General features: G+C 37.1%; 1 protein-coding gene across 1 annotated transcript in view; it reads right to left on the reverse strand.

The window, feature by feature from the left end:
* Nucleotides 1-15,566, reverse strand: part of TERT (telomerase reverse transcriptase) — a 29,068-nt gene that overhangs the window by 12,070 nt on the left and 1,432 nt on the right. Inside the window, exons 2-9 of the mRNA XM_061344318.1 lie at nucleotides 13,662-15,549; nucleotides 10,846-11,041; nucleotides 8,052-8,235; nucleotides 6,467-6,649; nucleotides 5,106-5,267; nucleotides 4,619-4,714; nucleotides 2,795-2,880; nucleotides 393-506 (exon numbers count right to left, since the gene is read on the reverse strand). Coding sequence (XP_061200302.1) covers nucleotides 393-506; nucleotides 2,795-2,880; nucleotides 4,619-4,714; nucleotides 5,106-5,267; nucleotides 6,467-6,649; nucleotides 8,052-8,235; nucleotides 10,846-11,041; nucleotides 13,662-15,549 — 2,909 coding nt within the window. The remainder of the gene's footprint in view (nucleotides 1-392; nucleotides 507-2,794; nucleotides 2,881-4,618; nucleotides 4,715-5,105; nucleotides 5,268-6,466; nucleotides 6,650-8,051; nucleotides 8,236-10,845; nucleotides 11,042-13,661; nucleotides 15,550-15,566) is intronic.

A 15,566-nucleotide genomic window follows, 5' to 3' on the forward strand; every position in this document is an offset into this window, starting at 1 on the left:
GAAGAGGAGATTAAGGGGTGACCTTATTAGTGTATATAAATATATAAAGGGGGAATGTCACGAGGATGGAGCCAGGCTCTTCTCAGTGGCAAACAATGAAAGGACAAGGGGTAATGGGTACAAATTGGAGCACAAGAGGTTCCACTTAAACCTGAGAAGAAACTTCTTCTCAGTGAGGGTGACGGAACACTGGAACAGGCTGCCCAGGGAGGTTGTGGAATCTCCTTCTTTGGAGACATTCAAAACCCGCCTGGACACGTTCCTGTGTAACCTTACCTAGGTGTTCCTGCTCCGGCAGGGGGATTGGACTGGATGATCTTTTGAGGTCCCTTCCAATCTCTAACATACTGTGATAATAGAGCAGCACCCAGTAAAGAACAAAGCATGCCTACCCATCCTGCTGTATCCCACTGAGCAATTTGTTTTCCATGTCTCCATAGCATAAGCTGCAAAGTAAGGTTGACAAAATGGAGCCCTGTGGAATTCCACAGCACTGTACGTAGTACCTAGTACAGAAGAAAGATAAAATCAAAACACACAAGATTGCAATAAATACTTCCATTAAACTTCCACTTATTTTTTCAAGTACAACATACATGTTTCAACAAGACTTAACTTACATAGAGCTCCAGAAGTTTCACATTAAACAGTGTAAAAAAACCCCATTAATACGTATATTCCTTTAACAAACTCCAGTAAGCAACTGTTATTAAATGAAAGAAATTTTATAAATTATGTCAAACCACAATGCCTCCTTCCTCCTTCAACTGCATAGCCACACTTCATTGAAACTTTGTAATTCTTTATGTTGCATCTTACACTGTTTCTTGTACAAGAACGTTTGTTTTGAAGCTAAGTGCACTGGAGAAATATTCCAAACTACTATTTATTTATTTATTTATTGAGGTGTTTGTTCTTTGTATATACTTGCACAGCATGACCTAAGGGAAATAGTTTCTTGTTTTTATGGTTTTGTATTTTTGTTTCTTTTTGGTTGGTTGATTGGGTTTTTTTTCCCCAAATAAGTATTACTTTAATTTTAGAAAGATTTCTGACAGCTTAGCCCAGTAGAGCACATGATCTGGTGTTTTTTTTTTTTTTGCATCTCAACTACACTTTAAATCATATTTATTTCCTCATTTAACAGCTCAGGCATGAAGCTATCTTACTTTTAATTAGGAAAAAAAACACTACATCCTGTGAAATACTAACCCTTATTATTTGTAATTATACTCGGCCTCCTCCCTGGCCTACTTGAAAAATTCACTGAAGTTGTCAATTGTCATTTTGCAGAAGCATAATCCTTGATTTGTTTCTCCTGGCTTCAAAGAATTCACATAGACATAGTGAGGGGGAGGCTTAATTACTTCCCTTACCTTGTTGCTTATGTAAAACCACTAAGACCACGCACAGTAATAGTAATGCATGACATCTAGGTAAGCTACTGAAGACAGAACTCCCCATTAACTTGTGGATTTTTCTATGCTGGCAGCAACAGAACATGCCACACAAAATCCAAGGGAATTATTTTCACAACACTCCTTTGAAGCAGTGAGATATTAGATTAGATTATATTATAATGTAATGACTTTTGATAAATGTATTAAAAGGTATTAAAGTATTCCTTCTAGCACGTTTCTCAAAACATCAAGTAAATATTAACTGTGATGTCTTTTGAAGAACCATCAGTTAAAGAGTGTACTCATTTACTAAACTTACTGCAGCTTGGGTTGACTTCTTTTGGGGGGGGGGGTTGTATTGTTTTTGTTGTTGGTTTGTTTTTGTTTGTTTGTTTGTTTTTAATAATAAGCTATTAAAAAAGGACAAATTCCTCCCAGGACAAACAGTATTTTTGCAGCCAAGCTGAGAGACTAAGTAAGTGTGGAGTTGGCTTTGTCAAGGTGTGCTTTCCTTAAAACCATTAAACTTTCTTTAAGCATACTGATGTTAGTCAGTCCTTATTAATGGCCACACCAGCAGTCTCGTGATTCTGCCACCTATAAAGGCTCTTCTATTTGCCTCCTTGAAAGCTTTTCTCCCCCTCACACGACCCTGTGAGATTAAGTATTCTAAACTAAAGGTATTTTTTCAAGAGCAAGCAGCTATTAATTCTAATATACCTCATTCTGAATTCACAAATAAAGATCATGTACATACTCGCTTTCTATGTGTGATACACATTTGCCACCTAGAGGCAAAACCAGATGAGAAATACCAAATTAGTATCCCTAGGAACACAAGAAATCTGCATTACTACCCTCTATACTATCCGATTCCTAATTTTAGAGTTGCCAGTAATTTTAATTAATATTCTTATTGCCTTGTATTTTCATTTTAAATTGCCAAATAGCAAGCCCACACAGAAAAGGTCTAATTTTGCACTACAGGGAAATGACTAACAAGACTTTTGCATGATTGCTTGGATGTTACCTTGCTTTTTTTATCACTATGGGTCCCAACATTTTAGAAGTATTTTTCTTTTGAACTACGTCTGCAGTTTTAAACGAAGAAGGTTACATATCTCTAGAATAATGCATACTTTGCATAGTTAACATCATCCAAGTGGGAAAGAGAAATTTTATTCAATATAAATTTTATTCCACACTCTTCATATTTTTATGGAGTTTAAACTGATACACCATATTTCAAATACATGCCAAATAAAAATCTTTAAAAGACAGCTATCAAAAATCCCCAGCCAATTCAAAGTATCCTGTTTAACAGGAAAAAAAAAAAAAGATGAATGAAAAAAAACCAAACACACTAAATAAAGAAATACTATTTTCTTTTTTACCTGTTCCTGATCTCCAGGATGTTGTTATGTATTACTTGAAGAAAAAAAGCAAATAGGCTGGAGCTTGTCGCACCTGAACTTAAGCTCTAGAAATGCAACAAAACGAAAGGTTTGTACTTTAGAAAGGTATTGAAAGTGAAAATACGATATACACTTAGAAACCTTTATGGAAGATTAGACCGTAGGAGTTTAAATTCCTAAGGTAAGAAGAAAACCCACCCGAAACCAAAATCTGAATTAAACATTAAAAAGCTGCTCTCATCCAACAAGTGAATGGTGCAATTCTTTTTCTGTTTTGCATTAGGAGAAAAGCAGTTTTGGTTAGTGTTATATGGGAAAACAATTAAGTCTAATGTCTAAACTTTAAGTGTTGGCACATGATACCGGATTATTACAGTGTATGAGACCCCACTCTTTTGGCCACTTTCTATCCTGTAGGACAACGTCTATAACTGTCATGTTCTTTAGGATTCCCCAAGGACAGATACACTTACCTGCCAGCCCTATTGCAAAACATTTGACATGAAGTCATGGTTATTTGCATTGAAAAGCTAATATGATACACCCATGGTACAGGCACCCAAGCCAACATGACACTCAAAACACTTTAAAGTAATGACATACAGACACAAAACCTGTTTTCAAATGCAAAATACTCTGAAATAGAATGCTGCTGTTCACGTAATATCTAGCAGTTATCTAGATCAGATGTTCAGTGGAAGAAAGAACACAATAAAACCTACACACACATCACAAGAGATCCAACTAGTTTTTATTTTTATTCATGCACTCATTAGGTTCTCTGCATATTGTAGGATCACAGAATCATGCACCACCCACACTGTATGTTCTATTCTTACATCCACAGATATATATATATATATGTAAAATTAATTCTACCTGTATAAGCATAAATTACCCCAAATTAAAATTTTCCATTAGGAAGTTTGTGGGGAAAAAAAAATAAATAAAAAATAGAGGAAGTAGGCTGTTAGAAAACACCCGCCTGGTCTTCTGATGGTCAGGAATACGGTAGGTTGCTATCATGGAACACCATGATACCAAGCAATAAAATGTATCAGGGAACCGACTGAGCTTCTCGCCTACTTCTATGCTTTTCTCTGTCATGCTCATTGCACAGAAGGAAATCTTGAGAACAACCATTTGGAATTAGTACAGTTCCCTGCAACACAAGAATCAAAATGGCAGAAGGATGCATGCTTCTTGTAAGAAAGTGTCCTCTGAAGAAGAGTTAATTTTTCTCAACCTTGGCAGGTAATCATTGAAGTTGTTAATTTTTTTGTTTGTTTGGGGTTTTTTTTTGTTTGATTGTTTAAGTCATTTTTCTATTCTGTGCAGTCTGCTATTCAAGATACCACATCTATTTCCTCAGCTACCTAGCTTAGAATGCATTTTGCTCATTCTTACTTCTGCTTGTCTTAGAGATAGCAAGTGTTACAGCCCTTCTTTATTGGATAGCTAATTTTTCAATTGAGAACTGTTGAAACAAACAATGGAATTAGAAAAGGAAAAAGAAAATACTGGTTAAAATGAAAATTTGAGGCAACAATGAGAAAATCTGGGAAAAGTCTAGAAGGACATTTTGCCAGATTTCTTGCCTGCTACACTCTTTCCACTGAATACTGAGAACTTGTTATAAACATCAAAGAAGAGATTACAAAATCTTTTTATGGAAGGTGCTGGGTTACTAGAAAACAGGTGGTGTCACCACCAAATATATACATTCAATTAAAACACATGATCTTCCTCCAATTCTTCTGTAGCTTTCTTATTTCAAGTGAAAATATGCCTCCCAATATTTACCTGTTCAACTACTATTGCATTTTGCAATGAGGTAGTTTTCTGAAGGTAGGACACAAACTTCTCCATGTCTGGCTCAAAATCCTGCCAAGTAGAAACCTGTAAAGTGTAAAGAAAAAAAATGACAAAAGCAAGAGAAAATTCAGTACCAGACTCTTATTCAGTGAAGGTCAAGGGGCCAGCCTTATTCCATTATTTTAATCCAACAGTTCTGCTATTGTTAAAATGTCTCCTCACATATCTATTTCTGCAATACATTTACGTTTATACTTACTAACATTGAGTAAAAAAAAGCAAAAATTACAGAGTAAAAAGAAGCTTTGCTACCTCTGAAAAATATCCAACACGATTAAAAAATGGTTTATGAAGTAATTGCCTAATGCCTATAATGACAAAAAAAAAAAAAAAAGGGAAAAGGTATAAATAAAAGTATTGCTTGGACCGAAACCTATTTACAGTAGTAAGTAGGAGAAAAATCAGCATATCATACACTTCTCTTATAGGACTTCCTGGCTTTTCCACTTGCAGTAATCATAATCACAGCATAGCGTCGTATGCAGTAGGGAGTTTTTTTCTGAGGTTTTAAGATCCGTGAAACCACTTCTACAAGTTTATTGTGAGGAATGGTATCATATGCCTTGGACACATCAGCCTGAAATAGAAGAAATATCTTCCATTATGTATACATGAATATCACTGTAAACACTATGTCAGTAAGACGAGTATTGTAGTATGTAAAGAAAGACTGAAGGATAAACCATATAGGAGTGTAATTATTGCATCATTCAGTCCAAATCTGTGACAAAACAGAAACTCATTGTTTATCTGCAAAACTTTTCCTCACTGATCAACAAGTACAGCCTAACAAGAGATAACCATCAGTTTTAGCACAATTCTTAAATCTAACACCGAACCTTCAATCATTTAACTGAAGTTTATTGGTGAAATTTTTGTATGCTTAAATATTTTAAGAAATCTTCCTCTGCATATGATCACGGAGGTGACATCTTGGGCTTTTGGAAAGCTGCAAACCCAGATGTTTTATCTTTCCTAAAACTCATACTGCAATCTTACCTCTGCTTTTACTCATCAGTCAAAATTCAAAACCTTCTGAAGAAATGGGTTTTAGCAGAACTAGGTCAATGATGTGATTTTTTTGGCTTGAAGGATAACAAGACAATCACTGAAAGTAATGTCAGGACAGGATGATAACTGACATATGAAAGCACAGGAGAAGCCCCATTATAGCGTATATAAATTTCTGTAATTTATACACATCTGTATAACCTGCCCCAATTCAGAGCTATGAATTGAGCTCAAACATAAAAGATTGCCTGTTAGACAGAAAAACTAAGGTGTTAAGAAGAAACTCCATATAGAGGGATAAGACAAGCACTCATTTGTTTCAAGAGAAGAAACTTGTTGGAGAAACACTTGTTGGCAGCTCAAGTATTCATTTTCAACAGAAACTAATGAGAGTGAGATAGAAGAGACCTATTTAAAAAAAATAAAAATAATTAATTTATCCAAATACGCATAGCAAGTTTTTCCTGGTTTTCCTTTGGGAAGATGGCCCAAAAGGTAACTGCAAAAATCCAGTGCATGTGCTACACGACAAACATATAGAAAAATACAGTAAAGAAAGCGCTACTGCAGGGACACCCCCTGTCAAAAAAACCAACCAAACCCCACCTTAAAAAAGCCAAACCAGAGTCTGTGTTAGGTATGCACAAAAGTTTATTTTGAAAAAGAAATAATTATGCAGTCAGATCACAGCTATTACAGCTACAGAAGTATCTGCACAAGTTGACTTTGAGAAGTTAGCTTGAACGTGTAATTAAAAAGACATACCTTTACAAAGTAGAAAGGAGGAATTTCATCGTATGATTTGAAACCTTCTGTAACAAAATTCTTCCATGTCCTGTAGATATCATCTTTACCAAACACCGAAGAGCCAATAGAACTTCTGTTTTTAGCCCGTTCATAATTTAACACACTAAATAGATTTTTCAGTTCAGTGTTGTATTGCTGCACCTACAGAGATCAAAGAGAATCACCTTAAAGTACGCTGAAACATGTTAAATTCTGTCCAAAACACATATTTCACACTTAGATGAAAAATGAGATTAAATGTATGTATTTACTATATTACTTTGTTCAACTGCAGTTTTCAGAAAGCCTGAATTTAGCTGCATCAAAAACCTGCAAATGACAAAAGAGCCTCTGTACCAGACTCTTGGAAATCAAGGTGTAATAGTGAAGGAGACAAACAGATAGAGTTGTGATTAGTTTTGACAGTTGAGATGTGTCTAATAGCTGACAACCTCAGTGTCCTCAGCTGTTTGTCAGCACTCTCCAACAGGAGTCTATTGCTCCCACTTTTCAGGAGATACAGATACTCCCCCTCAGCTCCAGAGCAGCCAAGTTACTTCAAATCACTTGATCAGCTACCATGGCTGACTTTGAACCTACATCTCAGTATAGCAGTATCACCCTTTGCCAGATCTGTTACAGGAACATCAGCACCTTTAAAGCACTGCAGCTATTTCTGAATTACCTGTGTGCATATTTTCAAATCTGATAGTCTGCCACAAAAAGACACTGAAAAAGTAACACTTCAGATCTGGTCTAGGAATCACATACTGAGCACTAAGAAGCCACTGACCTATCATCCATTTGCGGAACATCAATCCTGTGCACCAGACAGGACTCAGCCTTAAGGAAAAACAATTAATGCAGTCATGCAAGACAGTGAAATCAGGTTCCCACTATGTCTTGTGGTTAACTGGCCTGTTAAACAGATGAGTCTGTGCACTGTGTATTCTGCCTCTGTTCCCACACTGCAGTAATTCCCAGCTTCTTTTGTATCTCCCTAATGTGGTTTCTCCAGATTCCGGGCTATTCCTGGACCTTCTGCAACACACCCAATTCACTGTTTGGCCCTCTGGGCTGACCTGGCATCAAAGCCAACTAGTCAACACACACCATCAGTATTCAGGTAAATCCCAACAGGACAGACTTGTCTATCCCTCACCTGTTGGAGTGCCAAACAAATATGACACGTTAGCTCAGAATACTGACGGAGATTTATGTCCTTCTACTCTCATAGGTGAGTGACGCCTACCACAACCAATTAGCAAATCTGAAGGAAAGGAATAGAAAGAGGAAAAAAAAAAACCTAATAGGCCATACCATTCCACTAGACTCACTTCTTTAAGACAGGCTTGCAAACAGAAGTACATGATTCTGGAATTGAAGGCTAATGGTAATTAAGGCACTGGGAAGGGAGAAGACAACAACAAGTAATCCCATTCAGTCATTCCGATTTGAATGTTCCAGTTCAACACGTTAAAACTAGTTTTATATGACAAAAAGCTCACTCGCTTTATTAGCTGCCTGCATCAAACACATATAAAACAATAAAGAAAATAAAAACCTTCTTTTCTCTGCTTTCCTTGCTGAATGCTCGTGCATTAACAACACTGCTCACACTCACTATGGGTCTTAACCCATTTTCTCTGGGAATGAACCGGAGCCTTGATGTCACGTATTTTTTTTGACGGATAGCTTCAATATCCTTTGAAGATAAAGCACGTAGACGTACTTCGGCAAAATGGCTTCTAAAATACAAATACACATTTAGTGTAAGCAACGGGAAAGGCAAAAAGTCAAAACATTTAATCCCGTTATAATAACTGAAGCCAAATATTTTTCTAATAAGATAATTATAAATACTAACCTCTGCAGAAAGTGACATGGAAATCTGAATTTCAGAACAATTTCATGTTACCTTAATGACAATGTAATACAAAAAGCAAAAGAGTACTCATTTCTGCTTGATGCAAATTGAGATAATTAAAAACAAATCTTAACACAAATGAAAATTTTAGCACAGATTAGCTGAATACATTTGAAAATTATGACATATTTTATACAAAACAACAGGAAGTTGGCTGTTTCTCATGCTTTCATAAACTTGAGAGATACTAACAAAGTTGAGCAGAACCTTCTGAAAACTATGTTAAGAAAGATCCAGGGAAGGAACTACACAAGATAATGAGCTGTTCAAATCCCATTATTTAGGGGACCTACTACTTATTAAAAGTTTCAGTGAACTGAGATACCAGGATACATAGAATGGAAGGCTCCCAAGTCATGGTTCTGAGGTCTGTAAGTTCATCTTACTGGGAAATGTGCTTCCACCTCAGACATCCCCTTAGAATTTACAGTTCAGTGTAGCTTAATCAATAGTTTTCTAAGCAATGAATCAGAAAAAGGAGGTGGAGAAAAAGCCTTTCCTTTTAAGTTAATACATATTGTTACAATGCCCTAGCTGCAACGCAAAAGACCTGGATCAATCCCCTGCACTTGTATTGCTCAGAAAGACAAAATGTGCCATTCCCAAAAGCCCTACAGGTTATGATACTCCCCTGGGAAGTGAGACAACTCCCCTGAGAAGTGGGACAAATGCCTGAAAACACTGGCTGGGTAAAAAACCATGGTGCATGGAAAGCCTCAAAATGGCCGAGACAGCAATAAACAGATATATATTTAACACCCAGTTTCTCTCCTGTGTGAAGCAGGCAGCTTGTTACCTGTACAGGTGTAGTATGATGGGTTAGCAGGAGACCTCATGTTATACTGCACACTTGAAAAAGCAGTGCTAAAATCCCTAGCATTGTGAGTGAAGCTTAAGTACAGCTGCTGGGATTAGATTAGAAGTCCATGCAGCTATGTATCCTCTAGCCAACAGCAAACACCCTGACTTCACAGGATACAACTGGCAGGCACACAGCACAGCACTTCTTTGGGATGATTCCCCACCTTCCAGTAATCTGCAGTTCACAGATTTCCCAAGTCAAAAGGGAGGTGGAGCTTCCTACACAGTAGGGAAGCATGTGAGGAGGAAATCAAAATAAACAAGATCAACCCAGCTTAGGGGTTTTTGAGTTCACAGCACTTTGTCTTTACACACTGGGTTTTTCTGGGAAACTGGGAACAGAGACAAGACGGCTAAACCCAAAAATATGGTTTTCTTTTAATCAGATACTCCACTACAAAACAGCGTATCTAATATGTAAAAGTTAGTACTTGATGATACTTTACGCCAGAAGCAGCCTTGAAGGTATATTAAAATGACATAAAACACTAAGGCTGTTAGTTCGAAGACCAGACAAACATAGTATGTGGGACTGAAAATTATATTCTACTACTACTATTTAAATTGCATACTCTCTGCTACAAATGCAAATGATGTCAAGATCCCATTCAGTGCAAACACATATGCAGAAAAGCTGCACTGCAGATATCAAAGTTGAAATCAGAGAGTGGTGGGGCAGGAGGGGAAAAATCAAACACATAACATTGCAGACCAAGAGACCACTGTGAAAGCAAAAGGTTCTCCATATAAAAGGGCCATTAAAACACAAGACATGAGGTACGCTCATTTTGCACAGTTCCAAAGCGCTCTCAGATACCACCAGTTTCTAATGAAAACCCAGAAGATGTGAATTACCGAAATGTGTGCATAATCCTGTTTATTAAAACTGCCGTCAGATCTTTCATATTTTCTGATGTAATTGCTTTGAATTTGATCTTGAATAATGACCTAACTTAAATACATGCATGCATTTTAAGACCAAAAAAGCAGCATTAAACTCCACAGCTGCACTACAAAAGATAAATATTCAATAAATTATGAAAAATATAAACATTCAATAAAATAAAATATGAAAAATATAAATATTCAATAAAATAAAATACTTACTTCAATAAAATCTTCAAAACACAAGACTACTGCATGTATTCCTAAACAGAGTATTACAGCATTTCAGCAGAGGTTTGGTTTTGTTTAATTAAAACAACTGAAGCAAGTTGAGTATTTTTAAAATTAATTTTCCCAAGGTTACTTTGGGACTGTTGCTGTGCTTTACTCACTATTAAAAGGTGTAAATAAATCAACTTATCAAAACAAAATCCTCATCATAATGGATTTTACTATTACAAAGGTTTTTCTTCTCCTACCACAGAATTCTCAATTTGAATCAGTTTTCTCACACAAAATATTTCTGAATTTACAAGCTGTGCTTATTACTTAATTTCTTTTAGGAAATTAAGCAAATAAATGGAGGAAAAATGGGCAATAAATGAAAGCAGAATTGTAAGTTTACACTACAAAACATGAGATTTCCACATATTCTATTAATGTTTGATTCATTTTCTAGTGTTACCTAATTCCAATGCTCTGTAACTTGCTCCAGACAAACTTTCGGTAGTAGGAAAGCAAGTTCTTCCGGAACGAGGTCTCAGTGACATAGAAAAATGATCTGAGCAACTCAATAACATAGGTATCCATCAGCCAGTATAGGAATTTAGCCAAAAGTTCTTCACGGAAACAATGCTCATAAGCAGGAACAAAGTGATCACCTTCAATAAACAATTCAAAGGTAAATATCAGCTATTTGTATTAGTAAAGAAACAGAACATACAAACGAAAAAAAAGAACACCAACACACATAACACTTTCTTAGCTTGACATTAATGGAAAGGAAAAAAGCAAATACAAACGATTGCACAAATACCACTCCAAATTTTCACTGGCATTAAATAATGTGACAGACATCACAACTAATCTGCAGTGACAAACTGACATACAGGATATGAATACATGCCATTAGTAGCACAAAGACTTACTTTCTTCCCCCAGTGTTGACTGTGCAAGATTTTCAATGCACTATGGCAAGATTATTGTGAATGGAAAGGTAAAATGGAGTCAGCCTACTACAATATAAAACGTTTTTTAGAAAAGGCAAAAGAATGAGAATACTTAGGTTTAAATATAACACAATTGAACTGGGCTGACTTGGGGATGAGAATGATATTCAAATTTCCCAATAACATGAAAATAAAGCTTAGGGTTAGGCTTTATTTCAGATATCCTATACAAAACTTACTGCTGTGGTCAAAAAACAAAACAAACAAACAAACAAAAAAAAACACCCTAAGTCCATCAGCACTTACGACATTTAGATGGCACAAAAATTATGAACCCAGAATATTCCCAGCTGCTGTCAGATTTAAGACCATAGATTTGTGGTGAATAGAGAATAAAAGCCTGTGCTACAATACTGATTTTTTGCCAACTTCAATAATACTTTTCCTAATTAAATTCAAGAGTAGAATTTAGTAAGATGCAATATGGGAATGGAAAGAAATTATACAGAAATATTATCTTAGCTGCAAAGCACAAATAACGATTATGGCACGAATGTGTTAAAACCAGTTTAATTTTGACACAACACTGCAGAGGCTTAAACCTCAAGCTTATAAAATGGAGTAAGTTTCCAGTTCTCTAACCTGGCTGGATTTATTGCACTTCAGGACAGAGACATTCTCATGCATTTAACCACCCGAGACTACCATAAGAGAGAAATCAGTGCTCCTTTCAACACAAGCCAGCTAACATTAATCAAAAAATCCAGTGACTGTTAGAAAATCCTCCAATTTAAGAGTTTCAATAAGCAATTATGATACACAAATTAAATTGGGATGTTGTTAAGTAGATGTCCTGGAACCAGATACTTTGTTTTCTAAGTTACTAACAACAGATGTAAATGATTACAATTCAGGGAAATGATAAGTAACCATTACTATGACTTTTGGAGCAAGAAAACCTGAACTCCCACAGTGCATCAAAGGAATGAAATGTGTCTTTGAAATTTAAACACAAGGGAGTAGTTTCATCAAAATTAAAATCAAGCCTATGTGTTGCTTTTCCTGGAATAAGGTCAGAGGATAAGAGACTTTTTTTTAAGATACGATGTTCCAAATGGCTACAAACCAAACACATATCTTACAATAAGAACACTTTAAAATATTTAACTGCTCAGCATTTAAAAAAAAACCATGGTTTTGAATTTCTGAATAAAGAATTAATATGTCTGCTAGAATTGACAGTTTTTTATGGAAATGTAATCTCTTCCATTTTTTACATCAGTTCTCAAACATCAGACTTTATTTTCCTCCTACATTACAAAGAACCTTAAGTAATTTTAGAACCTTACTGCACCTTTTAAAAAAGCAATAACCTTTTCAGCACACGTTACTGTAGAGCTAAGTACATTACCAGGAAAGAAAAAATACTGCAAACACATAGTCATGGAAGTGCAATTCACAATGTATAGATGGAGAATGGAAGCACAGAGAAAGAAATGACAGTATGCATTAGATCCTGCAGGAGTCAACCACAGAACCACAGCTTCAGCCTGAATTTAAGAACAGTGTCTGAAAGACTTCTTCAGAAAAGCAAAATTTACCTGTCATCTGAAACAAGGACTAAACTGGAAGGGTTTCACACAGAATTTGGAGCAATCAGCTAATGCCAGGGACCACTCAGTCTTGTGACCTCTGCTCCACCAATTACCCAACCCGAATGAGTGCTCCCCTTGTTCGTAGAGAAGGGCTCTAGAAAGGTGACACATGGTGGGCAACCCCCATACTGCATGGGTCCCACACTCACACCTTTCTCCCACGGTTGACATGAGTGGCAAAAACGCCAAACACACTGTGGGATGAAGGTTCAGTACATTAGCAGAGGGACACATGCTGCTCCAAGTGTTTTTATCTGCCTTTAGTTCTTTCTGAAGGCTCATGGTAACCAACAGGCAGACTGCATTTGTTCATTACGTGCTTCAGTGATGCTTGAATGAATTTTGAGAGTTACTGCAATTTGGAGGGTGGGGGTAGAAGGGGAAGATCCTTTTTGGAAATGCTCAGGTTCTGAATTCATGCTTATGAAAATGTCATCCTATCAAATATAGAAACCATGAACGAAAACAATGAAAATTTCAGGTTTTGGAAGGAAGACAGGCCTAACTGTTCTTCTGTTTTTAATTACAAACACTACTAGTTTGCTCTCTCAGCTACGGTTATTACCAATGAACCCAACTACTCTGAACCCTGATTCATTACCATGTGCTTCCCACCTTAAACATGAACACCAGACATCTGACCCCCCCACCACTTAGCTCTTTAATATAAGAAGTACCTTTAACTAGACGAAGCCACATGCAGTCATTCACTCGCATCTTCCACATCAACTCCTTCAGTGAAAGCTTTGCAAACTTCCCCATGGAAATGAATATTTTCACATTTTTTAAGAACTGGCACTTGTTATGGTTTGAACCCCAAAGCTCAGCGGGGATGACTTGCTCCAGGCACTCCCTCACAAACATGTACACCTCCCAGTAGGTGTTGCGCTGACTGATAAGGTTCCTGAGGTCCGACTCACACACGTCTCCTGGGTTTTGCTCCTCACTCTGTGACTTCCCATGCACAGAGTTTGAAAGAGAAGTGTGTAAATTGTCTGGCACATTAGTGTGACCAGATTCACATCTGCTGCTTGTCACACCCTTAGCAGGCTCTTTCACAAACTGTTTTGCTTGTTTGTGAGCCTCTGCTTCTCCAGGTAAACCTACCCCACAAGGCAGCTCAGATTTTCTCACACTGGCTTCAGATATCTTAACAGGGCAATGTTTTTTCAAGATAGCTAAGTAAGGGCACTTTCCATGGTTCTCTAGCAGCTTCCCAAATATATGTCTCATTTGCCAATAGCGCTTGGGCAACCTCTTCTTTCTCCAGTTGTGATGTAGCAGGTTTCGGTTGTGTTTTTTCTGCAACAGATTTGAGTTTAAGAATATAGTTTCTATAAGCCGTCTTCCACCTGCCTGACAGCCCTGCAACTGATTCAGTAAAAATGATTTAGGGAAACATTCCCGTAAACTCCTGCAGCAATAAAGCATCAGCTTCCTGCTAATGTACACTGCAGAATGCAAGAACTTGTTTGGTAACTGCTTCACCAAATGACCTACAGGACTTTTTTGCCTTCTGCATTTTGAAGAAATACCATCCACAGGTTTAGTTTGCACAGAATCTGACTGAGATTCATGCATACACATTTCTACTGCTTTTGTATGGGATTCTGCTTGCATTTCAGTGCTGGACTTTAAAAGTTCATTACTCTGAACTCCTTGTGAACAAGAGCTTGCACGTGGCACAAGAACCTTCCTGGCATGAGATGTGTGAACCAAAGAAGGACCAGACATATCACTGTTACTTCTTTGAGAAATGTGCCTTTTTTTGAGACTTGCAGAATGCGATGCCACACACCCAGTTCTACATCTCTCGGAACTAGTTTGGTTTACAGCAGGAGTGAGATTACAAGCCTTTTCCTCTACTCTTGCTCTCTTAGCTGGAATTTCACATTGTGTCCTATTAAGCTTCCTTTTTAAAGAGGGTACCGTAGCTGACAAACACAAATTGGAGCTACTCTGTGCTTCCAGATGCTCAGTAGCCATTCTAATCTGTCTGCTTGCTTCAGAAACAGCTTCTGCAGAACACTGGTAACTGGGCATTGAGCTTCTTATATTGTTATTTTTTTTACTTCCCATGCTGGAGACATTAGTGTCAAGTCTTTGTCTGCTTTTCCACCAATGTGACTTTGAAAGATATTGTCTATGAAACATGAGCCTTTTTTGCACATAGTCAAGCAACCTACTATGTTTATGCTTTGAAAACCTTTGTCTAACAAATGCAGACAGTGAATGTACATTACGTGGAATAAGTTCATAAATGGGTTGCCCACAAACTTGGTAACAATTACTAGGGGGAACCAGCATAAAGATTGCGCAATGTTCCATTAAATACATCATCACATCGTCCCCTATCCTGCTCAGCAGTGTCTCCCAGACGCCATTGGTACAAGTAGTTTCCGTTCCAGTATTGGATAGGTATCTGTATATACGTGAACACGGCATGACTGGGACATGAGAACTGTTTTCATCCAGTAAGGCATATCCATATGCGAAGACATTCTTCTTTCTTTTTTCACACAGTCGCTGAACAACTCTTGCAGTAACTTCTTTCTGACTAGACAACTTGAGGAAAGAAAACT

The sequence above is a fragment of the Neopsephotus bourkii genome, unplaced genomic scaffold (assembly GCF_033783945.1).
Source record: "Neopsephotus bourkii isolate Nb327-2 ecotype Australia unplaced genomic scaffold, CSIRO-AGI_Nbou_v1 NB_207, whole genome shotgun sequence".
Classification (NCBI taxonomy): Eukaryota; Metazoa; Chordata; class Aves; order Psittaciformes; family Psittacidae; genus Neopsephotus; species Neopsephotus bourkii.